Genomic DNA, 27,640 nt, shown 5'->3' on the forward strand with positions numbered 1-27,640 from the left:
TGCTTTTATGTTGGACTTTAATGTAGGAAGCATCACAGATACAGACAATACACCTCGGAATAGCACGGCTCAAAGTGCTGCTGTAGTTTTGAAGCTATCACAGCACTAAAATGTAGTCCAAACAACCTCCACAAAGCGAAACAACACGTGGAATTCAAAACAGTAAAAAGATAAAGCCAAGACTGATTGAGGGGGACGCATAATTCCGACAGTTTTTGTCTCAACTCACTGCATAAGAGTCGTCATTCTTGCAACATATACGTCATCGACTCGGTGGAGAGTGGTGATTCATAGCACGCACAGCAAACAGTATATGTAAGACCGTAAGAGAAATAAGACTGCAGGATTCTTTTCCCTCTCGCATATCATTAAATGAAAACTTTAAATATTATCGCTGGAAGAAGAATTTCTACAGGGTTATTATACCACGCTACACGAACTACTACCGCATCGACCCAAGTCCCTTTTACACATCACAACAGTTGTCTCTTTTGGAGAAGAACTCAGATCAACACCATGGCTTCTTTAATTGACTCTGCCAAAGTGAGCGTTCCATTAATCTAGTCTCCTAGCCCATCACTAACCTCTTCAGAACACTATCGCTGAGAACTTTGGTGGTCCCGCCGAACAACTCGCCACCCACCAGTTCTCCCTCTCAGAGACTCCCAATCTCTCCGGTAAAGTCGCTGTCGTAACAGGCGGCAGCGAAGGAATCGGTTACGGCATAACCCATACCCTCCTCACTCACGATATTAGCAAGCTCTTCATCCTTTCTCTCTCAGAAGAGGTTGTCAAGGGCGCCAAAAAGTCCGTCGCCGAAGAGCTCGGCCAAGAGAAGGCTGACCGCACGGAATGGATTCAGTGCGATCTCAGCAGCTGGGCTGAAGTCAAGAAGGCTGCTGAAAAGATCAAGAACTCTACTGATCGGTTGGATATTCTGGTTAACAATGCTGGACGTGGTATTCAGACCTATCAGCTCTCGCCGATGGGGGTTGATCAGCACATGGCGACGAACCATTTCGGTCATGTTATCTTGACGAGTTATCTTCTTGAGCTTTTGAAGAAGACTTCTGAGAAACATGGCACTGTGAGGATTGTGAACCAAGCCTCGAATGCTCATCAGGGTGCTCCAAGCGACGTTAAGTTTGAGAGCTTGGATGAACTCAACACGGATCTCGGACCTAACCCTCAGTATGGGCGATCGAAGCTGGCAAACATCCTGTACACTCGCTACCTTGACCGCAATGTTACAAAGGCCGGGTCGCCTAAGATTGTGGTGAATGCTTCTCATCCTGGTTTTGTCAGTACCAGACAGAGCACTGAGCATATCCACGAAGCGTAAGTATCTATCGCTCCCCACTTCTCACGTATGAGCCGACTAACGATTAGCAGATACCCTCTCGCTGGATACGCGATGTCAGCTGGCATGGAGCCCTTCAAGAAGGATCAATTCCAGGGCGCTACTAGCGCTGTGTACGCTGCGACTATCACTGATAAGTCCGGACAATACATTTGTCCTCCTGCTGTGCCTGAACCAGGTAGCGAGTTTTCACAGAATGAGAAGCTTGGAGATCAGTTGATGGAGTTGACGAGGAAAATCATCAGCGAGAAGTTCGAGGAGTTTGATGACCGCAAGTTTTACTAACCTGGCTGGCATGACAAAGATGAAGATAATTGAATAGTATAGCAGATGTCAAGACCCGTGTCATCATTTCTCATCAGAAAGTCTTTCCTACGAGACATTAGGACTCTTTAGGCCCACACTTTTCATATGCAGTTCATTGGTTAGTATTATAATTGATCTTGGCTATGTCAGCAAGGAAAATACAATGTTACTGCATAAGTAATCAGAGGTACCCCGCCTTCTATCACAGTTTTACCTCATCTCCACAGACTCTACTCAGCCTATAGGTCTCGCTGTGACAATCACTGGCTCCATCGTTATGTCATAGTTTTGTGAAGAGATTCCTTTTTTTTTTTAGTACTTCGTACTACCCATCAGTTCCTTTAGAGAGGGATACTATAACAATGGCGTCTTTAGAGGTCGAGGCCGGTATTTGCGCAATTTGCGAGGATTTTGTGAGCTGGAATTCCCGAAACGGTACATCTTGGAGAAGACACAAGATCAACTGGGTTTTTCCGGATTTCTCAACGAGTAAACAGACATATGATTGGGCATATTATCATCACTCCAATCTTGTTACTCTGAAAGACTCGGCGAGTGACGGCTGTCGAATGTGCCAGCTGTTGCTGGATAGTCTTGGCATATCTGATAAATTCGATGTCCTCTTTGATGAACAACGCAAGCAGAAGTTCCGTGCGGGCCATTCATCTCTCCGCGCCCCGTGTGATCCGAGCGATGTCCGGGCCGAAACCTTCGCGGAAGAGATAGTCAAGCAGATCGAATATGAGAATAAGAAAGAGAGCAGCCCTGACAGTGGGAGGGGTTGGAGGAGGTCGTCCTTTGTTGAACACCTGCACAAAGGTAAATTGGAAGGACCTGTAGTATTACTGACTGGGGATAGTTGGAAAGCGCATCGCGATGATGATGATCCGGAAGATTATGAGAGATACACCAGCGCATCCGTCGCAGGAGACGTCGCATCAGGCAGGTTAGAAATAACATTTGAAGTTCAGGTTCGAGTTCCGTGCTCAACTCCAATTGAGTTTGACGAAACTGCGGGCTTATCGTACGAACTAATGGTCACTGTTCTCACGGGTGAGTTTTAACTGTCAAGCGTCCTGTAACCCGCATTGATAAACTCCTGATAGAAGACAAATTTGACCCTGAGGTTACGCATCGGCCGTCCAGAGACCTCCTGTCATATTCACACTTAAAGTTGATCCGTGGCTGGAGAGAAGAGTGTCTTACAAAACATACGGCGTGCGTCAGAAATAGTTCTCGGGCCAGACTCCCGAGCCGCGTTATTGAGATCAACTCTACCTACGAAAAAGTCATGGAAGTCAGCGTGATCGAAACACATCACTTAGAAGGCAAACATCAATATGCGTGCTTATCGTACTGTTGGGGTTCTGCCAAACAGGCGAATATGACAACAACGGCCGAATTTCCTAGGAAGCTTACCCTTGCCGAGCTACCAGCCACCATCGCTGATGCGATTCGTCTTTGCCACGCGCTAGGTTACCAATACCTTTGGGTCGATTCGTTATGTATCATTCAAGGCGATGTCAAGGATTGGGAAACCGAGTCTGCCCAGATGTGCAGTGTTTACGGCGGGTCATCGCTGACAATAGCGACTGAAGTCTGCGACGACTCTGTTCAAAGTTTCATGGATCGGCGGGAAGACATCCGCCACTTCTCAGGACCAATAATTCTTCTAAAAGTCAACGGCGTTACCTTGCGCCCAAGAAAGCGCATTTGGGTTCGCAGCATAATGAACGATCAAGAGAATTCCATGTGGAATCTTGAGTGCAGATTTTGGGCATCCGCATATGATGGCTACCAAGTGAGCACGTGGCTGAAACGGGCTTGGACCTTCCAGGAATGAATGCTCTCTTCGAAAGTACTGCATATCGACGAGATGACCTCGTGGGACTGCTTCGAAGGGTACGCGAACGAGATTACGCAAAGGTCAATGGGGTCCGCAGTTCTACTAAGAGATCTCTTGACCACTGGGAAAAACCACGATTGGTCGGAAATGATAAGTCATTATGCCTCGAGAGATCTTTCAAAAGATATCGACAGATTACCCGCACTAGCTGGGATAGCTCGACTGTACCAGGAGAGTACAGGCTACACTTACCTCGCTGGCCTATGGCTAGAAGATATGCCTAAAGCTCTAATATGGCAGCGGTGCGGTGAAGAGTCTAAACGCAGTTTAGGGTACATGGCTGGCAACATACCGTCTTGGTCCTGGGCCTCTGTCGAAACAAGATTCTGGATGCCGATCCGAGGGTATTTGACACCTTTTGCAACGATAGAGTCATACGCGTGCGAGTATGAACCGCCAAACTCGCTTCTGCAAGTCAAGAACGCCTGGCTTGAGATAAAGGGCCCACTGACGCGCATTGAGTCCTGCGACAACCCAGATGGCCGTTACTTTCGGAATATATGGACTCCGGGCACGGATATTGATCGCAGCGCCAGTGCCTGTTTAGATGTTGCCGACCCAAATTTTGATGATGATGTGGTTGCGGGTAAATTTTATATACTGAGTATTGTGGAATGGCTGGGAGATAACAAGCCTGGTATAGGACTCGGTGTTCGAGAGGTCAACAGTAATAATACAACGCGCTGTTTCGAAAGAGTGGGAATATGTTACCATTTGGAGCGGTGTGTGTTGGAGCACGAACGGCAGCTTATTAGGTTAATCTAACGCAGGGCAAGCACCATTTACCACATGTGAAATAAACTCATATGTATATAAACGACAATTGAGTCGGAGATTTTACATAGCGGCGGGGCTCGTGGACGATAGACCTTAGAATTACCCTATATTTAAGTACGCTCGGAGTTTAAAGCATATAATACTAATTCCAAGAGTCACTGCCAGCAATCAGACCTAGGTCCTATAGTCTAGTGGTTAGGACGTTGGATTTTGATTACCCATCAAAATACTCTTCCGAAGTCCCCGGTTCGAACCCGGGTAGGACCTCTTCCTTTTGCCCCATCCACCTTTTTTTCCGTGTCTCCAACTCTCTCACCCAATCAATTTGTGTCGCATCACTTTTATCTCCAAATGACGCGTTTCTCCACTTCAGCTGAACGGAGATTCCTGTCCGTCCAGGGTCTTTAGTGGATCAATTAATTGGAGATGCTCTGCTTGAGTCTTTTTTTGCCATTAGCTTTCTCCGAATCATATCATTGGTTCACCTCCTGAAAAAAAGCATTTTTCTCTCACTGTCAAACCCTTCTATACTGTAATACTGTACTCTAACAACGTACAGCAGTCAATGATATCTCATCATGGTACGAGCCATGGGTTGGCATAAGCCCGAGAACTTTGCCGGGTCTTCGATACGCGCTATTCTGGTCGGTTTGTTTGTTGCTTCGGGCGGATTGCTGTTTGGCTACGATGTGGGGTGAGTTTGAGAACCCTTTTTCCGAATTATTCTCTCGTAACTTGTTGCTTCTTGGGGAAGGGTCTTGCGGCGCGGTTGCATGTGAATGCACCATCATACAAACTTGTGTGACGCGACCCTTACTCCAGTGTCTCTATACTGCATTGACGCGTCGCGTCATCGACGTGTACCTCATCTCATCATCGTCACTGCTTCACTCACTACACACATGCTTTATCTCATATGATCGTCAACTAATCATGGCTTACAAGGGTCATCAATGGCGTCCTTGTGATGGACGTCTTCCAGGACCACTTCTCCACCGACCGGTCCTGTAGAGATGACGATGGTCACATCGATCTATGTCCTTCCGACTCATCCCTCATCGTGGGAATTCTTAGTCTCGGAGCTGTCGTTGGCTCAATATTAGCTGCTCCCCTTGGCGATACTATCGGTCGTCGCAAGACTTTACTTGCTGCTGTTGTCACATTTTGTATTGGGGCTATCTTTCAAGTATGTGCTCAAGCGACACCGATGTTGCTGGTTGGAAGGTAAGCTCAATTATCCTCACCTCCATGGTGTCCTCTGTACTGACAGCTCATGTGAAGGGCTTTGGCAGGTGTCGCGGTAGGAGCAACATCAGTCCTCGTTCCTCTCTATCAATCCGAGACAGCGCCAAAATGGATTCGAGGAAGCATCATCTGCGCTTACCAGCTCTCCATCACTGTCGGAATCCTCAGCGCAACCGTCATCAACGTCATCACACAAAACATCAACAGTTCAGCCGCCTACCGTATCCCTCTAGGCCTCCAACTCGTCCCCGGTGTCATCCTCGCCGCCGGCATCGCCATGCTTCCAGAGACACCTCGCTTTTTGGTGAAGAAAGGACGTAATGACGACGCGGGCATTTCCCTAAGTCGGTTCCGAAGACTTGATATCACGCATCCTGCTCTTCAGAATGAGCTGCAGGAAATTATTGCTAATCATCAGTATGAGCTCACGTTGGGTCATGATTCGTACAGAGATCTGTTTACAAGCAATTCCAACCTTGGACGTCGGACTTTGACAGGTTGTGGACTACAAATGTTGCAGCAATTGACTGGCATCAACTTCGTCATGTACTACGGAACGACTTTCTTCAACACATCCGGCGTCAGCAATCCTTTCATCATCAACCTCGTTATGATTATCGTCAACTGCGTCTGCACAATCCCTGGCCTCATCGTGATTGAGAAACTGGGACGACGGAAGCTTCTCATGGCTGGTGCCCTAGGTCAGGCTGTGTGTCAGTTTATCATCGGCGCTGTATCGACGGCCAACGAAACATCATCTCAAAACCTCAGAAGTACATCCAACATGGCCCTCATAGTCTGCTGCGCCATCAACGTCTTCTTCTACGCCACATCCTGGGGTCCAGTCACTTGGGTCGTAACCTCCGAGATCTTCCCTCTCAAGGTCCGCGCAAAGGCCATGTCTGTATCAACCACAGCAAATTGGCTCCTGAACTTTGCAGTGGCCTACGCTCCCCCATTCATAATGGGTCGAGGCGCTGACGGCTTCGGTCTGAAGATATTCTTCATCTGGGGAACATTCTGTATCCTCGCCATCGTCTTCGTCTGGTTCCTGGTATACGAAACAAGCAGAATGACACTAGAGCAAATCGACGAAATGTACGAGCGCGTACAACACGCCTGGGAAAGTCCAGGTTTTAACCCCAGCTGGAGTTTTCAAGCCATGCGCAATACTGGCTGGTCTACCACTGAGCAACCAACAGAACTTCAAAACTCCAACACTACGAGCTCGGCAGAGGATCAGCACTCGATACATTCACATCACCCGCCGAATTCAGCAACGCCTATAGCCAACGTTGATTTTAGTTACTAGCATAGCATAGCATAGCATATAGACCAATTTTACTTTGTTTACATTCCAGTTCGACGCAGGAACATGTCCACCAACAGCGAAAAACGGCCGCAGGTGGAAGTAAGCGCGAGTGCCGAATGTTAATCAGGGACATTTAGAAACCGATGATCAATTTCCATGCAAGACCTTCAGACCCTCCACGCAGAAAAAGCATGTCCAGAACGCCTCCATTCTTGCCGGGAATGCACCGGCAATCCTCTCCGTGGAATACCGGAGATATTCATTCCAAAATACTGCTTTTGGATAGAATATTCACAAATAGAAGGGATCTGGAAGAAAATCAGGATTCTTCATTCTAGATCGCCATGAACGTAGCACCCTTGTTCTATTCCATGTCCGAGATCACCGGTGACGCAAACCCAAAATCGACATAAAAAATCAGGAACTTGTCCAACCAATCATGTAGCGCAAGACCTCATCCGTCCAATCCGCATATGTACCGATCAATACCAAACCTCGAACGTCTTTGCATGCAAGACACAGTGACATACAAATGATGAGTTACATTCCAGTGACCAGCCTTCCAGAACGAAAGAACGAAGGAACGAAAGAAATCGTACGTTATCCAATTAAAGTTTGGCGGCTGAACCGCAACCGTCGAAAAGTCATGCAGTGGCGTAAAACGGGAGGGTGGCTGAAACCTGCAGGCCATTCATCTGTGCATTCCATTGCGTAGATGGCGCTTGTTTGCCGGGCCGGCAGTCAGGGTGTGTAAGTCGCAAGTCCAGGCCTGCGAGATGGACTGATGAAGCCTCGAAAGCCTATGCAGGGTCAGTCTGGGGATACCGTTGCAGTTATAGATTATTCTAGACATTGATGGGGATCATTTCTGCAAGTAGCATCGATAGGCTAATGAGTCGAGGTCTTGCATGCGAGACACTCATTTAAGTTGATCCTGGAGTGCTTCCAGAAGGAATGTGGTTCAATTAGACGTCATTTAGTTGAATGGCTGGTATTCTGAGGCAACAATAACATCGCTAAATTGATATCTACTTGACGAATTACAAAAGAAAGCATCATAACATGACCATCCCGCACCGGTATCAAACCGTAGCGATTCCCACTAGGATGACAGTCAGGACAAGATATAATAATAGTAACTCCATCTATGATCGCGGCCTTGGATGCAAGGGCGTCATTGAAACAGAACTCCTTATAGAACTCGCAGGCGTAGAACACATTGGCGGTCGACCCTCCTCCACCTTCTGCCTCCGATCAAACTCCTTCAAAAAAGTATAGACACTTCCAAGAGGCATATACTCAAGTAAAGGCCTTAGCTCACTAGGGAACATCTCAGCACCGTGATCCTTGATATCCTCATTGACGCGATTCAGACGTAATATCTGCATCCAAGACACGATGCCATCGCCCACCATGAACGTGGGAAAAGACGCCATGGCGATGTCATCAAGGATCCACGTATTCCGGAAATAAGGCCGATTCAGAAAACTGGAGATGGCCCTGTAGCTGGGTACTTCAGTAGGGTCGGTGATGCCCTCAGGAATGTCGCTGAGATGAGCGACGGGGCCCATCCATTGTAGAATTGGAGCGTAGTTCTCGGGGTGCGCTTCGCGGTCACCAGGCTCTCCAAAGTTGGCAGGCATGCAGTTATCCCACGCCCTAATGATCTCGATGGCGAGGTCAGACGTTGAATCCTTGGGTCCCAACCATCCTACTACCAGTCTCGCCTGCTTGAAGGCTCGGGCCATGGAGGCGCGACGCTCGGCGTCCTCGCGTTTGTCTCGTCGGTTGATGCATAATAGATCGACCCAGACGCGAAGGGGAGGTTGCTTGTCTGTCTTAGCAGGGCCTGGATCGAGGAGCTTCTTGAGGAACGTTCTCAACCAGCCAGGTCGCTTTGTTGTAGGTGACGGCGGTGGCGAGTCGTCTGAGGTGGCAGTATTGTTTCTTTGTGTTTCGAGATCGAGGGCTGATGTTGAATGGGCTGTGGAGATGCGTCTTCCAAGAAAGACATCGCGGACATAGCGTAACGCCTCTGCAAGGTCGGAGGGTATAGACACTTTGTTGCCATTTAGAATGATGGTCTCTGTATTTGTGATGTCACCGTAGAGCGCTGAGAGACCAATGTAGTCCGGAGATGCAGTGAGCTTGTCGTGGACGAGGCGACAGACTACACGGTCGTTGATGTCGTTGGTGGGAGATGGCTGCAGCTCTAGCAGCCTAAACTCGCGAGCCGACAGATCAACGGGGCGGTATGAGATCGAAGAAAGGCCGTCGGATGGAGCCATTGCTATTAGTCAGATCGAGAGATGAATATCAGATCAGGTTGGTCAAAGAGTAGTGCAGTGCAGCAAGTGGGCGACTAAAGTGCCTGACTGTGCAATGTCTTGGCGTTAGGGTTGGTTGTTGGTTGTGAGTCTGCAGTAGTTCTATGCAGGGAGGGGAGTCGTGGTATGAGAAATGGAGAAGACCGAAGCTAGATGGAGATGAGGGAGAAACACCGTACTTGTTTTATTCGCAAGTTTACCGAAAAAAAGGTTCAGCAAACGAGCAAAAGACAAAACTGGTACGCAAAGAGAAAAAAGAAAAAGAAAAGAAGAAAAAGAAAAAAGCCAGTGGTGCCAAGACTTTGGAATGTGGCCCAACACAGGTCGTTCCACTACGATGCCGGGTTTGGACATGACAGGAATGAGCAATCTGGCAATGATTGACCCTGTTTGCCAGGGTAGGCTATCTCAGCTCTGGACGATCATGGTCTTTGCTTCATTCACCAAGATTCAGGATCGAGATTAGTCTACGGGGCTGTATAGAGTTCAGCATCTTACTTGATCCGTGAGAGCAAGATGCTTGTCGAACTTTACTGTAAAGCCATGATTTAAACGCTCATGGCGACCAAAAGTGAGGCCCGGCCCGGACGATTCGATATCAGGCTTTCGTTGATCGTGTGTTTGAGTGGCTCGTGCTTGTCGAGGCTAAATTAGTGGGAAGCTAAGGTGGATGGATCCAGATTGGGGGGCGTCGGGTGAAGATGATGAATGCAGAAGCGATATTCGTCATTGTGGTGTAGTGACAGACAAACAAAGAGCGTGACGGTATCAGACCCTTGACTCTTTACAAACATCTGATATGTCAGTTTCTAGTAAGGAGAGACATAAGAAATCTTCTAGATGCTTTCAGTGCCACTCTTTACACTTCGGGTTCCAAGCTTGGAACGCGTATTTGTGGAACAAGTTCAGCTCAGCTCTCAGTCATGTTTCGCTCACCGCCAGCTACTGCAATTAGTAGCCTACCTACGTACATATTGTATGCATAATTGCCTCGGCAAGACCCATCAATTGACCTGCAGAACGAACATGCGGCGTTTTCCCTCTTTATCTAAACACAATTAGCGTGCAGTAATGTTCACGTGTAGAAACGACAATGGCTTGAATCCCATTAAACGTGGAGCCCAAGTGCCGAATGGCGTCGCGATCCGATATCACTACCGGGTAAACGGTTTATCCCAGCCAATTGATGTTACTCTTGGCAAATGCACTTAAAATCTGCATGTTGGTGATTACGACTGTGATTGTAACTTCCCCATATTATTCCGCTCGAATTCCGATATCCTGGTAATCGCATTCTCCCCTTTGTCAAAGCACTCGAACTCTCAGATCTGAACCCACTGATGAAATCCTTCAGATCTTGAACACCAATCTTACGGGAATTGCCGTAGAGGCTATACTGAGACATTGACTTGTAAACAATGCACCACCCACTCCAAAGACCAAGTTCTGGAGGTTCCGAAGGCTATTCTGTCTCACCCACCACCACCATCTTCTTGTTCCTGCTAACAAGTGATCTTCACTGCAGGTTTGCTTTAATCCAAGACACGGTCCCTGCAATTCGTAGAGGGGGGAACAGGTTATGGAGCTCCCGTTGGCTCATCCCTGTTTTCTGGACCTAGACCCTAGTTCAAGTGTCAACCAACACACATGTTCATGAGGTTGAAAGAATTCATTGTCCAACAATTCAAGCAATTCTGTATACGATGGCGAGTTTATAATTGTTTCAACCATTTCTCACTGAGGCATTTCATCCCTGGGACGTAAAGATGAAGTTTTTGTATAAAAGAGAAGAGTCTGGCGAACCACCCTAGTAAGGATCATTACGCTCAGACTTCTCACCATCGTGAACTATCTACTATACCCAGCACTTTAATTTCCCCATTGTCGATCAAAATGTCCTTCCCCTGGTGTCTACCCTGGCCTCAGCAGAGCTACTGGGACGAGTTTAACCTCAATGGGCTCAAGATCAAAGTCAAAACATCCTCTTCTTCACTCGAAAAGACAGACACCGCTCTCACTGACGGTCCCTCAAACTCCACTTCACTCGAGCCTTACTTCTGGGGAAAGGGTTTCCGGGCCCGTGGCATCGGGAGATTGCTCTCCTCCAAGAATAAACACCCTGTACACATCGGATATGCTGAAGCGAGAGGTCTCATCGGTCGTGGAACCGTGGATGATCTCCAGCGTCTGTCCCACCTTGCCAGTACCTTTGTGATTGAAGTCTTCGAGGACATTGATGAATTTTCGGGGGCTTCTTCATCCGAGGATTCAGTGCCTAGTTCAAGGGTTACTCAGCTGAAACTCTCACCTGAGCTAGAAGAGTGGAAAACGTCCCAGCATGCGATCGGCAACGTTCTTCCTCCCAAGGGCGCTGGTCTGAGTCCGGTGTCGGATGAGATCCTTCACATCCTTGGTGCAGAGCACTGGCCTGAAGCGCTGAAGACCACCAATGCCCTGTTCGGTTGTGGTATCGCTAGTCTCCTCATGGGCGCAGCCGACTCCAACACCATGTTCTCCAATTATGTTACCGACATGGCATTCTACTACGAGCACGGTTACAACTACGTCTTCCCCAACCTTGAGCCTTTGTTGGAGAAGGGCCTGAATGATCCCCATGCGCTCAAGACCCCTGGTGGTCAACAGCGTCGCGATGCTGTCGCTATCGGTAAGCGATACATCCAGGGTAAGATCGCCCTGGAGAAGAAGCACAAGGACCATCTCCTGAACCGATCCGCTCGGCTGGACAGACGGACCGCGCAGATTGTTTCGTTGTCCGAGAGTAGTCTTCTTGGCATGGCAGCCGAAGCGACAGCGCGAGGCTTTGATGCTGGGGCTGTCATGGCTGATCTTGTCTTCAGTTCGCCAGGAACCGATGTCGTGGATGTTGGCTGCGATCTTGTCAACTCCGAGGTGATGAATTCTTTCCTCAACGTCAGCGACATTACAGACACTGGAATCGTCAGTGAGGATGTTTTGAGAAAGGTTTACGATGCCTACGCTGTTATGGGCGCTAGGATGCTTACGCAGCGATGGCATGAACCTGTTGCTAGAATGTGTGCTGCGCTGTACACTTGGCATATCCAGAATGACCGACACATGTTTTTCCGACGTGCTCTTCTGGGATGGCAGAAGGCGAGGAAGACACCTGCTCAACCTCAGAGTGAGGGTGATTTCGATGAGGTGTTTGATAAGACTTTCCACCTGACTGGCTTCAGTCGTCCCCTTGACGCCAAGTACACTTGCAACGGCGAAGATACATGTGATCGTGTACACGACCATCTTAACCGCCACTCCGACGAACCTCTTCTCAAGGAACTTTGGTGGTATCTTGTAACAGGTCCCTTGGAGTACGTCCGTGGCGGCCAAGTCTCTGAGAAGACTGAGCTTGATCTTGCCGAGGGTTCAAGATTAAGGATGGCCAAGCTCTTCTCCAAAGGTAAAGTCTTGGAGATGGTCTGGTTGATTGCCCATGCGAACCACCATGCTTGGCAGGTCAATTATCTGTTTGAAGCTGCTATGTTTGGAAGTATTCTTGATGGAGGAAAGCTGATCGGAAAGCTCGACAGGAAGGAGCAATTCTAAGTGGTGATGCTATGTGATGACCTGATGATTTATGGGGGGTAAAAAGTTTCTTAGCATTTTTCTATGTCTGCCCAAAAGCGTTTCATATAGACCGTGTTCGATTAGTATCTCTCTTCTTTTTCATTATTTCAAGTTAATTGAGTACTTCCATATCAATCCATCTTTCATCGTTGACGCATATGATCTTGATGGCTATCGTTCACTGCTAAGAGAACGGTCACTTTTGTTGCTGGTAATTGATAAACATAAAACATTTACATGGCTAACTCTAGGTATCTAAAATTTGAAACGCTTAAACAGTCCTTACATCTTCCAAACCATTATAATACACAATCTAAGGAGTAGGCACGAATGAAGAATCGCTGTCATGTCGCTTCGTAGGAGGGGGAGCAGGAGTAGCAGCAGCGACCTCGTTTCCGGGAGACCACTTCTCAGAATCCCCGAGACGGTCAACAGTAAGACCAGCACTACCAGGGTTCTTGAATCCTCTCTCAAGTTGTCGTTGGTAAGAAATCTTGCGAAGACGCTCAAACTCAGCAGGTGTCAATTGAAGCTATCGTGTCGTTAGCGAAGGCCAATGCCGCGTGGACAGGTTGAACTTACGTATACTTCAATGCCAATAGCATGTATGGCGAGGGCTACCCAGACGCCCATTGAGAAACCAAGAGAGAGCGCAGCAGCGATGTTCTCGGCACTGTCACCACCCATATCGCCCTGGACTGCTACCCAAGCATCCAAACTTTGGCATGTCGGGTACACAGCTACCAAAGCATCGGTGTCATCGTAGAATGTGGCAATCTTGTCGCACTGCATAGGTTCGCGGAAGGATGGGTTCTTGGACATGATCATAGCAGAAAGAATCATGATGAGTCGAAGAGTGATGATGGAACCAGCCTAATTATGTTAGTCGTTGCGACGCAACAGAGATGTGATGTGTACTTACGTAGAACCAGGCGCGAAGCATCCAAGCACGATGCTGCTCGAGCTGCAACTTCTTGATGTTCCAGATTGCCAAAAACAAAGATCCAACAAACATAATCGCAGCGGTTCCAATCCATGCTCTGATATTAAGGGAGCCACCAAAGGAAACAGGCGCGATCATGATAGCGCCCACAGTTCCGATAAGAGCAAGAACAACACAGATGTATCCATTGATGCGATGGAAAAGAAGAGCCTTGTGCCGAATGAATGGTACAAACTGAAAGCAGACAAGAAAGGCAGCGGGGATGATAGTGTAGAGATGTATCTTGATACCAATTTTGTAGACATCCTTGCTCTTGTAAGAGAAGCATTCGCCAGGACCAGCGCCGCCACCATTGTTGTTGGGATTGCAGTAGACGCCGTAGAAGTCGAGGAACATCATGCGGGCGAGAGAAAAGCCGAAGAGGGCGCCGGCGAAGATGAACCAGAGGACGAAGTTGTAGCCTTTGGAAAAGCCAATTGGATTGTAAACTTTACGGGCTACGGCGACGAAGCCATTGGCAGGGGGTCGAGTTGGTGCTACCATTTTGTTTGTGTTTGAGATTGGGATATGTGTAAAATGAAGGTAGAATTGAAGTTAATTGATGGGTATTGAGATTGGGATGGTATGGGAATTAACGTAGCGTCGTCCATGAGGATATATATACATGTCGCATGTCCCAACAATGGCAGGAAACACCAGGCAAGACAAGATCTCAAAACCTACGGTGCAGGCTCTGGCGCAGATTGAATCCAAGATTGGAAATGTCCCTGTAAATCGATATCCGTGTCTCAACAGCGCCAAGTCCGTCTTCTGATCCCTTCTATTGGTTGTGAGAGGAAGTGGATACAATGAATGCGAGAGCGGCAGTTGGGGTAACGGAAGAATTGTCCTCCAAGTCCAAGGTTGCCAAAATAAAGTGGCTCAAGAGGTGGTCTAGGTGGGCATAAATAGACTAAACTATTTCGTCTCTTGTGCCGCTAGCGGTCATTTCTTCTGACACCCTGACAAGCAGTAGCGAAATAAGCTTGTCTGTCCAGGCGAATGCGATTGGGCATATGCGAAGGATTCACCGCTAAACCTTATCGAGAGTCAATCTGCGCCCACGGAAAAAAGTCAATGCCGTCATCCAAATTCGTGACTGATCTGTAAGGCTGTTGGTCTTCTTTTACCCAACCAACCTCAATTGGTTGGACTCGCCCAAAATCGTGATCGAGCGGACTCCGTACATAGTTCTCCGTCGGGGCGTTATATATATCCTACGGGTTTCCTCTCTTTTTATTGAACTCGTCACCATGGTAGGCGTTCCAGGCCGGTCCAAGGGTTGCATTACATGTCGCAAACGCAAAAAAGGAGTGAGCCACTTCACATATTTCGAATCCTTTAGACATGTGGTTAAGAATGTTTCCTAGTGCGATAAGAAAAAACCCTTCTGCGGTCAATGCATTGCTCTCAATATCTCGTGTGGGGGCTATGAAAAACAGCCCATTTGGCTAAACAGCGAGGGCTCAAAGCAGACCTTCTACAGCAAAATACAACAGAATGTGAATCGGTCCGAGACATTGGTGGTGGTGCAGCACGACTCACTGACGAGAACGGCCAGAGCTCAGAAATTCACAGGGCTGTTCTGGATGGACTATCTGTCGGGCGGAAATGGTTTCTCACTAAAAGCTTCTGGTACAACGAGTTTCCAGCGTATGAGACTTTATGAGGACTTGAGTGAGGTAGAACCTGCTTTGCAATATGTCGCTATGGCATTGAGCACGGCCACTCTCGGGGCGAATAACAACGATATGCAGCTTACGCGGAAGAGTCAACAGGCGTATGGCTTGGCGCTGCAGCAGATGGCTATCTCGTTGGAGTCCAGACAGGACAAGGATGGGATGTTGGCTGCTATTCAACTCATGCGCGTCTACGAGGTAACGTTACCTTGTCGATTCTTGTGGTGCTGAAGTGCTAATTGGACAATAGCAACTCTTTGGTACGAGTTCGGACGCGCAATGGACAGCCCAGGGGTTTAAGAAACACATTGATGGTGAAACAGCACTCATTTTGAGCCGTGGACCCGATGATGCTTGGTCTTCAATGGGACGCCAGCTGTTGGCAGATGGACGTCTCGCTTTAGTAAGCACTTACTAATGATGCCTATGCATGTGCGCTAACAGTTGTAGACCAATGCTTATACCTCCCGGAGGAAAAGGTCACCTTTTAGTCGGAAACAATGGAAAGAATCGCCATTATGGCGTTCAGTGACAGATTCGCCACTCAACAGACTTGTTGATATCTTGGTAGAAGTTCCAGGTCTTCTAGAAGATTTAGATATACTCCGTCAAGCCTCGAACCAGACACAAGCAGAATACTTACATGACGCGCTCATGGACAAGTGTCGCACATGCGAGATGGCCCTTTCATCCTGGAAAACGGAAGTAGGCCCCATCCTAAAAACATACGACTACACAATCGTTGGCGAAACCCTACCTAGCCCCCGCAACGACGACGACCTCGCAATAATCTACCTAAGTTGCTACTACTGGATGACATGTCTTCTAGTCTTCTCAACACAAGGCTTCACCGAACTCGAAACCTCCCCAGACTTCACCCTAATGTCCTGCCCATCCCAGATCCTCGCAAGATCGTACGCCTACCGCATAGCTCACGCCATGCATCTCCTCTTCCAACCACCGGCAGGCGACTATACCGCCGTAGCAGTCTTCTTCCCCCTCGGAAACGCAATTCGATATCTTATTATGGCGGAGACATTCGATGGTCAGAGGATTATGAGTAAGGAAAGGTTGCTTCTCACAAAGATCTTTTCGAGGCCGTTCTTGGGGAGCTTTGTGGGTAGGTTTCTGAAGAACTTGCAGGCGGATGATGGGGTGGACTATGGGTATTCGGACGAGAGGTTATTCGGTATGGAAGGTGTTGAGTTTCGGGCGAGGGTTTGGTGGTGTGGGATGGGGAGGGCTGGAGTGCCGGATGTGGCTCCTGAAGGGGCATGTCCTTGATATGTAGATAGATGAGATGGATGACAGTTAACAAGGTCAAATGAGATTATTATATAGCTTATGAATGAGTCGGTGTCAGATTGGATCGCTTGACGATAAAGAGAGACTGACTCTATATAATCAGTCCATAGCTAAGCCTCCATATAATTGCAATCCTTCACCACTCCTTTCGTCTTATTAAGACCCTCCTCAATCCGATGCCAGACTTTTGAACTATATCACGCTAGAAGCAAGCCGACATAGTGCCGATCTAACAAGAGGTAACATACTATACGTAAGCTAGGTTCTTCCGTCTGTCGCATGGCACACGCCAACACAGCAGTTTGTCTTTGTATCGCAGGACTTGTCACTGGGTTGAAACTTGTATGTACCAGGGCAGGCGTTGCAGCCGTTTTTCGCAAGGCCGAACACACCACGGATGTTGATTGCAGGACTAAGACCTGGCGCAGCCAAGGTAAGAGGAATGTACAGAGTACAGGCGAGAAGTAGTGACTTGATATGCATGTTGATAAGTGATTGGCAGTTGAGATGATGATGTGTATTGAAGACTGAAGGGCTTGGCAGTCCTGTTATATATGTAAGATTGTTCTCGGTTCCTTGGTGGGAACAATGTCACATGTTAATCCATGCCGAGCTATTGGGTCTAGACTATTGCTATCTCGTTCCTATTGCTATAGCCATGCCATAGCTTAGCAATAGTGCGCCTCTATTGAAAAGCTGTAGTTTGACTCACCGCTCTGCTTTCGAGATAATCTGTCTGCAGCTGTAGGCTAGTTACTTGTCTAAGCCAGAATCAGCTATTTAGAACAAGCCAGCCCGACTTCATTAGCTATCTGTGTTTTACAGTGGCCTGATTTAAAAACGCCAGCTACCGCGATTTCGTACAGAGTAGTATTTCCCCCTTCTTGCATACTTCTTAGGTATTTAAATTAGCATATGGTATACCAATGAAGTGTAAGTTTAATTGTAGTTATTGTACAGCTTACTGCAATCGAGATATAATCATTTTATTGTATATAATTAGTAGGTGTTATTCTTTTGTTCTTGGCAAGAAGTTTATGATCCTGGTTCCCGTAGTGGATCTCACCGTGGTCTGCTGTGGTCTAGATCAAGCCACAGATCCAGCTGCTCGGGACATGATCAGAGACTGGGTCAGCTACTTATGCTAGCATTCACTAGTCTAATAGTCAGCTAGCCATGTTCCAAGAAAACAAATATTGAGACAGAGAGTGGTCCGTATATGCTAGTTAGTTCTTTAGACAGCCAACTGCTTCTTGATACCCAGTATCCTTGAACCAGTTTAAGATAGTACAGTTTGCAGAGACCTCTCCCTGATGTATATCTCTTGATATCTTCTTCAATTGCCCATCTATTTACAAATTGGCAGCAAGCAAGGTTGTAGGATAGAACAACTCAAATGGCAATCCTCGATGTCTTAAAGTAATATGATCTTCAACCGTGGATCATCTACAAAGAACACTATGTTATATTCCAAGGTCCTGGGACAAAACAATAAGTTGTCACAATCAGCCACTTTAATCTACTCTTGGTACGGCGTGGCTCTACTATGGCGGGCTGACGTCCCAATCAGCTGGAATTCATTTCCCTCAGGGGCGATCCTGGCTGAAGTGGCGCTCCTTCCTCAGCTGAGAGTGAGGGTCGTGATATACCTCCTACTGTAGTAGGTATAGTCTAAGGGTGCTACGTTCCTGCAGTAGAGTTTTTGTTTCTTCAAACGTATCGCAGTTAAGCTAAAAATCATATGAAGGCCTGTTCCACCAGAGCTACAAGCGTGATATATCATTGGGCTCGACGTAAAGAGCTCTGGGTCCAGACTGGCCTGGAATATACCAATTCGATAGCCTTAACACCCTATAACAGGCTGATAAGTTTATCATATTCGAGGTCGCAAATCATTGCCCTTGAAAACATCACTTGTCAGCACTGAGTCTCTACTCGCGACCCCTGTGGTGCATGGAGACATGAAATAGTATGAGGTCAACGTGATATCCACACTTATACACAGGCTGTGTAATGCAGCTAGCTGAATAGTAATGGTTCTTCCTCGTCCTAACGTCATCGTGTCGAACGTATGATACCTTCGGTTGATATCAAGATGACTTACTCATCTTGATATCCCAGTTTTTCTCTGGTCACAGTATCTATAATCCAGCATCGTGATCGACCTGCTACTCTTGTCAATCTCATCTACCGAGTCACCCCCATCACCTCTCTCCAACCCTGTTTTTATTTATGACTAAATACTCATCGGTAGTTTTGTACAGGTCCAAATTCGTCAGAACAATGTTGATGGAAGGCCAAGTGCGAAAGTCTTTATCCCTGGATGCGAAGAGCTTTAGCGACAGACCTGGACCCATGAGAAACTGACCATCAGCGGGACAGAAGGTTTGAGAAGTTGATATCACTAATCGCCATTGGACCAATCGGAAGGATGCATAACCGTCCATTCTCGCAGGCTCAACCCATTCTACCTTATAGCTACCTAAGACTCTTTCCTCTGCCTCCGAGACGGTCGAGGAATAACACTCCGGGATGTCATCGTGGTACTGGACATCGGGGGTCGTAAGACCGCGGACTTTCTCGCATGCAATAATTCCCGTAGGCGATCAGTGAAAAGCCTAACATTCTCTCTGGTCCGGTTGGGGAGCTTTCCAGTGACCTTTTGCGCAAACGAGTCGGCGAACTTGGGGCGGCGGTCAATCTAAGTGGGAAGGGGTTGATGGCAGTCTCTTTCATTCTATCTTATCTTAAACGTTATGGAATCAATTCAGTTTCGCGCATCTGCGAGACACAGGTCTAGGGTCGCCAACGGGCTTCGACAGCGACGGAGGGCATGAGACCACGGTAGAGACCGGTAACACCGTCAGAGGCGATGGTGTAACCGTGATAGAAAGGAAATAACCCTAGGAGAGCGAAACGGCTGGCTGCTGCTTAGACATGCCTTGTTGTCATATTTCTTATGCAAGAATGTTTCGAAATACGTGAAAGGTCCCAGGATCTGGTTTTGGGTCATGCCGATGCAAAGGCCACTCTGCTCACTCCAGAAGCTATGGAAGCAAGGACCCGGGCGCGAATTCGTCCTTCTCAAGGTCTTCGGTCGTAGTTGCTACCTTTTTGAGTTCATATGAACACCAGTCGACTGATTCCTCTTTACTTACTCAATTGGAATGGTGCTTTGTGGCCTGAGATGGCGTTCGGGTGTAATGCAGCGCATGGGCTGAAGTTGGACGTTGACTGTAGGAGATGAGAGTATTCCCGACGTTGAGCAAACAGACGATAAAAAGTCCAAGCAGCAATGACGTATTCTACCCAGTATCGCGCCAAATTACTACCAACTATTACGGCACGACAACTTCCCCGATTGTGTACCCTGCAATCCGTCCATGCAGTGATAATCGGACCAAGAAATTAGCCAGGGTCAACGCATCTCCATGTCGTAACTGTAAGAACAAGGATGTAGCTGCAGATCACCACTGCGAGATAACAAATCGCCTCGCTTACAGACGTTATATCTGGGGAAATGTGCACGAATCCAAACCACGCTCGGCCCGATATCTGTCCGAGTTTCTGGGGTTGATACCCCGGCTGCCCTGTGTCCTCCAGACTTGCCTGCGGCTAGACTTGCCAACGCGCAGACACGGTGGATCCGATATGATACGATGAAATCTGGGGCAAACGAGTCTTGTCTGTGCGGAGGTGGATTGTACCGGCTTGATGCCTATCATCTTGTCTTTATCAGTGTCTCAGAATATGTGTCCGATGAGGCTCCTATCTATACAAGCGCACATCATGTTGTTCGAGATTCTGCCAGAGATAAGATATTCTAACGGCGATATCGTGAAGCCTTCGGTATACCCGGAACACACGCTAAAGACAAGAGGGAGAGCCGCAGCAGTCGTACGTCATAGTGTGGTCTGCTAAAGTCTATTGAGTTACAGCGACCCGCTTACGCCTGGGGCTCCGCGAGCTATTGTACAGGTACAGAGGCAAGGCAACGCGCGGTGATGTCCGTAACGTTTCCATCCATGCCGGGTACCTTTCAATACGGTAGCATTGGTATCAGCTGCCTGCCGGCTTGCATTGGGCCTGGCTAGCCTAACCGCTACGTCTAAATACGCCACAGAACAAGGCGTCAATAATGCCGCTGTCAAACTCAATGTTCAACACTTTACTCATGCATATTTACAGTTTCCCATTGACATGACAAAGTCAAAACGAGGCATACAATATAAGCTGTAACGATCAATGCTCAGTGAGAATTGATAGCAATTAAATTACGCGTCAATCGCTTCACAATCATAAAGGAACATGCTGGTATTAAAACCTCAACAGCCCCATTTTGAAACCCTGCACCCTAGAATATCTTTTATGTAATGCGGCGGATACAAGTGCTGTCCGTTATGGACCCGGGATAAAACGCCGTCTTACCCAAAACATGACTCGGAACAAAAGTGCAAAGAAAGATCCACAAGATTTCTGGAAAGAGCAACATACAGTAATGCAAAAGACTGAGAGAGAGACAAGAGAAGTCCGCTGCTGCCGAGCCCTTCTAGAAACCTTCCGTACATGGTACGAATTATGCAAAGTGCGGGAGTATCCTCTCCGAGGGTAAGGAAAAAGCTCGGCGTTGCAACCCTCGCACAGAAAAGAAAAACGGAAAGAGAAGGGACATGCAACGGGAAGAAATGCAATTGGTGGCAAGATAATGCCTCACCCAAGGCCAAGGCTGTTCCAACCCTCCAAGAGATTTTATCAGATTCCCGCGACGCCACGGCTCGGGAGACCGACCGCCGAGACCGGAGATGGTGTGCGCTAGCGTGATCGGCCATAAATGCCGTGAAACCGAACCTAGAAGATGATCTGCGTCTGAATGATAAACAAGGGGAAGGAAGGAGAAAGAATGTGGTGGGTCTTTGACTTTTTCTCTTTCTCCCTCTGTCAGTGGACAAGTGATGCTGCTCTAGCAAGAACTGGTGCTGTAGTGATGTTAGCTTAGAAGGAGTAGCTAAGACTTTGGAATATTCTCCGAAGACGCCGCCTGCAGAGTCACTCAATAGCACTACGTAGTCAAGGTTTTGTAGTATGTACTGCAGGGCAAAAATGAGTAAGGAAGGATGGCAACTTGAGCGACAGTCTGACCAAGTTTCGGCGTAGCAATGACCCTAGCATGACTGAGCACGGATGGTCCGAAGTTTGGGAGACGAGGGTCGGCTATACTTGCAAATGTCTCAACTCCATAGCCCAGTCCAGTCTGTAATCCACAGCACTGTAGTCCACTCCGTAACGCAGGACCGTTTTCGACGTCAAACTCCACTCATCCAAGCCATTATCATAACTTTGAGTTTATAGTGACATACTAACACTCTGTTTCTATCCACTCTGATCCCTGATCACCTGGTTATCTCGCAGGCAAACCGTTCACATTCCACTCCACAGTCTACAGCCCCCCGTTTTAGCTTATCTCCGTTGGCCTCCAATCTACCAGAAACTGGGAATATTATATCACGCACCTCACAATTGGTCCCCTTGCCCGTCTTGATAGGGTTATGGAGTCATTGTGGGTACAACAGATAGGAATCGGGTCTCGATCGAGTATAATCCGGGGTAATCAATTTCTTGTAGTCATAAAAAGACCACCTTTATAAGGAGATGACGCTCCCCTTGCCTTTGGGCTCCATCTTCCCCAGATTCCAAGACTCCTTTCTCCATTTTCCCACGGATCCCATACACACAGACATACGATACCCGAGCAGTCTCTCTTCACCATGGCGCCCTCGAAGAAAGATGAGATTCCTTCTGACCTAGAAGGTGTCCAACGATCACGTTCACACTCAAATTGCTCCCAAGAAGAAGGAACTTCACAACGCATCGACGACGCCGTCTTTGGCGAAGTCTCAGAAGATGGACCTAACTACCGCAACGTACGTGTCCCACAACATCCCAGTTACTCGCCCCATACTAACGTTGGTCCAACAGGTCGGATGGATCGCGACAGTCGCATTAATGACAAAAACACAAATCGGTCTCGGCGTTCTATCAATTCCACAAACATTCGATGCTCTTGGTCTTATTCCAGGAATTCTATGTCTTATTGCCGTGGCTACTATCACAACGTGGTCAGACTACATGATTGGTGTTTTCAAGAAACGTCATCCTCAAGTTTACGGTATCGATGATGCTGGATACTTGATATTTGGCAGAATCGGTCGCGAGTTTCTCGCAACTGTCTTTATGCTTTGTGAGCAAAGTGCCTCTTTCCTTTCGTACTTTCACTAACGAGTGACTAGACTGGATCTTCGTTGCTGGCTCAGCGATGTTGGGTATCTCTATCGGACTCAACTCTGTTTCTTCACACGCCGCTTGCACAGCTGTCTTCGTAGCTGTCGCTGCTGTTCTCGGTTTCTCATTCGCGAGTATCCGCACACTGGGCAAGATCGGCTGGTTGGCCTGGATCGGACTGATCTGTATCATGACAGCCAGTAAGTTCACTCACTTCAACGTCATATATACATAACTGACAACCTCAGTCTTCTGTGTCACCGTCGCAGTTGGTGTCCAAGACCGTCCAGCAGCTGCCCCAAGCCCTACTGAAGGTCACTGGGAATCCGACTGGAAACTCGTCAACCACCCCTCCTTCGTTGACGGCATCACAGCAGTTTCATCCCACATCTTCGCCTTCTCCGGCACACCCGCCTTCTTCCAAATCGCTGCTGAAATGCGTGAGCCTAAGCACTACACCCGCTCCTTGATCACTTGCCAATCGATCGTGACTATTACTTACATCACCATCGGTATCGTCGTTTACTATTACTGCGGTTCTTATGTTGCTTCGCCTGCTCTTGGTTCAGCTGGAGCTCTGATGAAGAAGGTGTGCTACGGCTTTGCTCTTCCTGGATTGATCGTGACTGCCATGCTTATGACTCACGTGAGTGTCCCTACTTTTTTCTTGTGATATTCTTACTAACATGTCCAAGATTCCTGCCAAGTATCTCTTTATCCGTTTGTTGCGAGGCACCAAGCACCTCAACTCCAACGGTATCGTGCATTGGGCTACCTGGTTGGCCTGCACAGGCGGCGTGACCGTCATCGCGTACATCATTGCTAGCGCTATCCCTGTCTTTGGAGGCCTTGTGTCTCTCATTGGAGCTCTCCTGGGCACAATGATGTGTTTCCAGCCTTACGGATGTATGTGGCTCTATGACAACTGGCACAAGGGCAAGAAGAGCAAGTCTCCCAAGTGGTATCTTATGGTTTGTTGGAGTGTCTTTGTTATTGTTATCGGTACATTCATGACCGTTGCAGGCACCTATGGATCCATCGTTGGCATCAACAACTCGTTGAAGGCTGATGGTGGTACTAGCCCATGGTCTTGTGCTGATAACGCCAACTCTGCTGGCGGAGCTCACTAAACTCCGGATAGTTCGGAAGAGAGCGCTTGAGGCTGGAATCTCGAGTCAATTTGTTTCAAAGCCTTTGTTGATCTTTTGAATCATTATGTTCACTTTGATACGCTGTGTTGTTCCTGATTCATAGAGAAAAGTCTCTTTTTGTTACAGCAAACACTGATGCATGGATAACTATGTACACTGATTACATATAAAAAGGAAGACATCATTGAACAATAAAATACCCAATTTTTCGTTTCTCAAATCATTTCCCTTTATTATGGACTGTGAACCATGTCAACAGTGACGGACTGGATATGCCAGAGTGAGACTATCCATCATCTCAACCATCATCATCAGTGACTTATCGCCACCAGAATAAATATCTATGATGAGACAAACTGATCATCTTGATGCTGCATCTAATTTCCATCACAAGGCTGAATCAATTCTTTGTCTCATAATTGGTAACATCTCTGCCGTCCCAGCCGTTCTTTGACTTGCAGCCTCAAGCGTCATCACCTGCCAAGCCCGCTTATGTAATGACATCATACAATCCCTGCCACCTGCCAGGCACCCACTTCCGCAGTTTCCATCGTCAGCTGAGCGTGAAAAAAAAGTCCCTGACTGACATTTCTGCATCATCCGAATCACGTCATCTTCACCATCACCACCAAATACCGACACAACGCAACATCACGATGAGCTTCGTGAGGGCATTTTCGTTCCTCACGGTCGTGAGTATCGTCACGTATACTATTCTTTCAATAGCCACGTCATTCCATCCGGTGCCGATGCCCGAGATCGAGAAGAATGAGACAGTCATAGATATCCCGGCTTTGGGACTGGGGACATGGCTTGCGGCACCCCAAAAGGTAAGATTCTTTGTCGCACTACTCTTTACATCATGATATTGACTTGTTTTAGGCAGCGCTTGCAGTAGAACATGCTCTCCGAGGAGGATATCGCCACATCGACGCCCCTCTCAAGTCGCACAACGAAGAACCCGTCGGCAAGGGCATCAAGGCATCCGGGATCAAGCGCGAGGACATCTGGGTCACCAGCAGATTAGAAAACGAGAACCACCGACCCCAACTAGTCCGAAAAGCCATCGAAACCTCCATCGCCAACCTCGGAGTCGAGTACCTAGACCTCTACCTCGTCAACTACCCCATCGCTTGGACCCCCGACTCCGATCCCCTCACAAGAGAAATCGACAATAAGACCACTCTGGAGGACACATGGAAAGCCATGGAGGGGCTTGTCCACGCTGGTCTGACGCGTCACATCGGCATCTCCAACTTCTCGCCCAAGGATATTAAGAAGATCCTTAAAATCGCCACGATCCGACCTTACGCGCATCAATTCGAAACACATCCTTATCTCCAACAACAGTCCTTTGTCGACTTCCACAAGAAGGAAGACATCAAAGTGATCGCCTACTCACCCCTCGCAAACACGAACCCGACCTACGGCGATCAATACCCCGCCATCCTCGAAGATAAATTCTGGGTCAACATGGCCGAGAAGAAGAACTTGACCGTTGCCCAAACAATCTTGGCTTGGGGTCAAGCAAGAGGCACTGTGGTTGTCACCAAGAGTGTTCATCCTGACTTTATCTCTGACAACTTCTGTTCGCAGGATGTTGAGTTTAGCAAAGAAGAGTTGAAGGAGATTGAGAAAGAGGATAAGAAGATAAGATTGTTGAACCCTAAGCACTGGGGTGATTTGTTTGAGGGGCTCGATGCCGGGGCTCCTGAGAAGGAGGAGCCTGAGGCAGAGGAGGAACGTAATTTGGACTTGTGATCATCTTGATCTTTGCGATTACATAGACTAGTGCTTTTTTGAGACATTTATAGCGAGCATAATATTAATTATACCCAGGTTTACCTAATGAATTGACTCGTTTCTTGTCCGTGTGATGTATTAATCTACCGAGACTTTGATGTCGGAGCCTCGCATGGATAAACGATGCTAGCTGCGATAAGCTCCTCGAGGCTTTGTCAGGGATCAACCGACCGATAAGCGTTGATAACAATGCTTGTAGCAGCACGAGTCGACCGAGAATTGCTCTATTATATGATGTGACTTGGTCACGGAACCGATACTCGCTTCAGGTGCACCAGCTATCAAAACAAACATCAATCCACGGTGCTTATCAACAACACTCGGTCAACACTTGAATACATGCATTCAGTACAGTTTTTAACCATTGTATTTTACAAAGTAGCTGCATGCTCATGGCAGATTGATTGTCCTTGTTGCGCTGCAAGACCATCGAGATGTAAATCCAACCTGCATATAGGGTAGCATCATGTCCTGTAACCCTCAAGCACACCATCACCACATGCATGCAGGAACAAGTGGATCGTCTCGAAAGTTGCCGGGCGGCACATTGTTAGCTCAGTTGAAGCGGAGCAAAAACACTTAGCTGTCTTAGTAGGAGCGATTCTGTTGTGTTCTTTGACCTTTGTCCGGTGGCGCGAGTTTGTTAGTGCAGCATCGTCAAAGGCAGATCGGCAAGTTCCGTCTGTTCATCCAGTCTCGTCGCACTGACCAACATCAAGACCAAGACTCAGACCACCGTCCACTTTGTTTCTCGCGTGTCAAGACTTAAATTACACTTTATCTTGGGAAACAACTGAACGTCTGTTCTCAACGCTCTGATACACACTATATTCGTATCCAATCATCTTGTAAAGTGCTACTCCATTCAAACAAGGGATTTAATCTTGTTCAACGCCTGACACTTCTAGCTCAAAATCATCAAGGAAATAAAAAAAACACCATGATTCGAGTAGCCCTTCTAGCTTGACTTGACAAGCTTGGCTGCTTGGCTCTTGTGCACTGATCTGCACTATGCTCCACTTTCCCCTGCCCATCACTCTAAGCCCCCAGTCGTCCGAGCCGCCTTTTGCGCCCAGGCGGTGAAATCCCATGCCCTGAGAGTCGTTAAACAGCCAATGGTCCCTATCCTTGAGTCGTCTTGGCTATATCTTATCGATAGGATAAGATGCCGTTCTCAGGGTCATGTCAAGTGAGACAACAACGCTTTGACTAGCTCAGTCGGCACTTTGCTTTGTCTGCGGGGACTTTCATAGTCTTTTTCTCCAATTCTGGTGACTGTTCAGTCAAAGCGCACTGAGCCAAATCGACATGAGTTGAGACAGACAAAGACAAGAGTCCAGATGAACAGAAGGGCGATCAAGTCCATTAATAAGAATTCCGAAACTGATAGACATGGAGATTGCGCACCAGAAGTCCATAACAGATGTAACAGCAGCCCTGAGAAAGACGTCAGACCTCGAAAACGAAACGAAACAAAGCCACTTCACGTGGTTTTCCTCCCCTAATTTAAATCCCCGAACGCAGGGTTCACGCTGATCAGCGCCACCTGACCCCCGCTAGCCGTCCAAACCATCAGGGGTCTGAAATAGCGATCGCCAGGCCCTA

The 27,640-nt window shown here is 47.8% G+C and overlaps 8 protein-coding genes across 8 annotated transcripts; 6 read left to right on the forward strand and 2 right to left on the reverse strand.

Moving 5' to 3' along the window:
* Positions 1-516: 516 nt before the first annotated feature.
* On the forward strand, positions 517-1,645 carry FIESC28_05895 (uncharacterized protein; the record flags this gene model as incomplete). Its single annotated transcript, XM_031160040.1, has 3 exons — positions 517-543; positions 593-1,338; positions 1,390-1,645. The coding sequence occupies 3 exons, from the start codon at positions 517-519 to the stop codon at positions 1,643-1,645; spliced, it is 1,029 nt and encodes a 342-aa protein (XP_031015901.1).
* A 3,282-nt stretch (positions 1,646-4,927) lies between these two features.
* FIESC28_05896 (uncharacterized protein) lies at positions 4,928-6,906 on the forward strand (the record flags this gene model as incomplete). Its single annotated transcript, XM_031160041.1, has 3 exons — positions 4,928-5,043; positions 5,295-5,573; positions 5,631-6,906. 3 exons carry the CDS (start codon positions 4,928-4,930, stop codon positions 6,904-6,906), a joined length of 1,671 nt encoding a protein of 556 aa, XP_031015902.1.
* A 1,145-nt stretch (positions 6,907-8,051) lies between these two features.
* FIESC28_05897 (uncharacterized protein) lies at positions 8,052-9,194 on the reverse strand (the record flags this gene model as incomplete). The annotated part of the gene is made up of 1 exon (XM_031160042.1): positions 8,052-9,194. One exon carries the CDS (start codon positions 9,192-9,194, stop codon positions 8,052-8,054), a length of 1,143 nt encoding a protein of 380 aa, XP_031015903.1.
* A 1,932-nt stretch (positions 9,195-11,126) lies between these two features.
* FIESC28_05898 (uncharacterized protein) lies at positions 11,127-12,815 on the forward strand (the record flags this gene model as incomplete). The annotated part of the gene is made up of 1 exon (XM_031160043.1): positions 11,127-12,815. The coding sequence occupies one exon, from the start codon at positions 11,127-11,129 to the stop codon at positions 12,813-12,815; it is 1,689 nt and encodes a 562-aa protein (XP_031015904.1).
* A 334-nt stretch (positions 12,816-13,149) lies between these two features.
* On the reverse strand, positions 13,150-14,322 carry FIESC28_05899 (uncharacterized protein; the record flags this gene model as incomplete). The annotated part of the gene is made up of 3 exons (XM_031160044.1): positions 13,150-13,368; positions 13,419-13,709; positions 13,759-14,322. 3 exons carry the CDS (start codon positions 14,320-14,322, stop codon positions 13,150-13,152), a joined length of 1,074 nt encoding a protein of 357 aa, XP_031015905.1.
* A 749-nt stretch (positions 14,323-15,071) lies between these two features.
* Positions 15,072-16,781, forward strand: FIESC28_05900 (uncharacterized protein; the record flags this gene model as incomplete). The annotated part of the gene is made up of 4 exons (XM_031160045.1): positions 15,072-15,074; positions 15,261-15,695; positions 15,748-15,900; positions 15,948-16,781. The coding sequence occupies 4 exons, from the start codon at positions 15,072-15,074 to the stop codon at positions 16,779-16,781; spliced, it is 1,425 nt and encodes a 474-aa protein (XP_031015906.1).
* Positions 16,782-22,567: 5,786 nt separating this feature from the next.
* FIESC28_05901 (uncharacterized protein) lies at positions 22,568-24,211 on the forward strand (the record flags this gene model as incomplete). Its single annotated transcript, XM_031160046.1, has 5 exons — positions 22,568-22,723; positions 22,779-23,040; positions 23,090-23,281; positions 23,330-23,727; positions 23,777-24,211. The coding sequence occupies 5 exons, from the start codon at positions 22,568-22,570 to the stop codon at positions 24,209-24,211; spliced, it is 1,443 nt and encodes a 480-aa protein (XP_031015907.1).
* A 677-nt stretch (positions 24,212-24,888) lies between these two features.
* On the forward strand, positions 24,889-25,993 carry FIESC28_05902 (uncharacterized protein; the record flags this gene model as incomplete). The annotated part of the gene is made up of 2 exons (XM_031160047.1): positions 24,889-25,062; positions 25,115-25,993. 2 exons carry the CDS (start codon positions 24,889-24,891, stop codon positions 25,991-25,993), a joined length of 1,053 nt encoding a protein of 350 aa, XP_031015908.1.
* Positions 25,994-27,640: the final 1,647 nt, after the last annotated feature.

This window comes from Fusarium coffeatum, assembly GCF_003316985.1.
Source record: "Fusarium coffeatum strain FIESC_28 chromosome Unknown BRIP53273_contig_127, whole genome shotgun sequence".
Classification (NCBI taxonomy): Eukaryota; Fungi; Ascomycota; class Sordariomycetes; order Hypocreales; family Nectriaceae; genus Fusarium; species Fusarium coffeatum.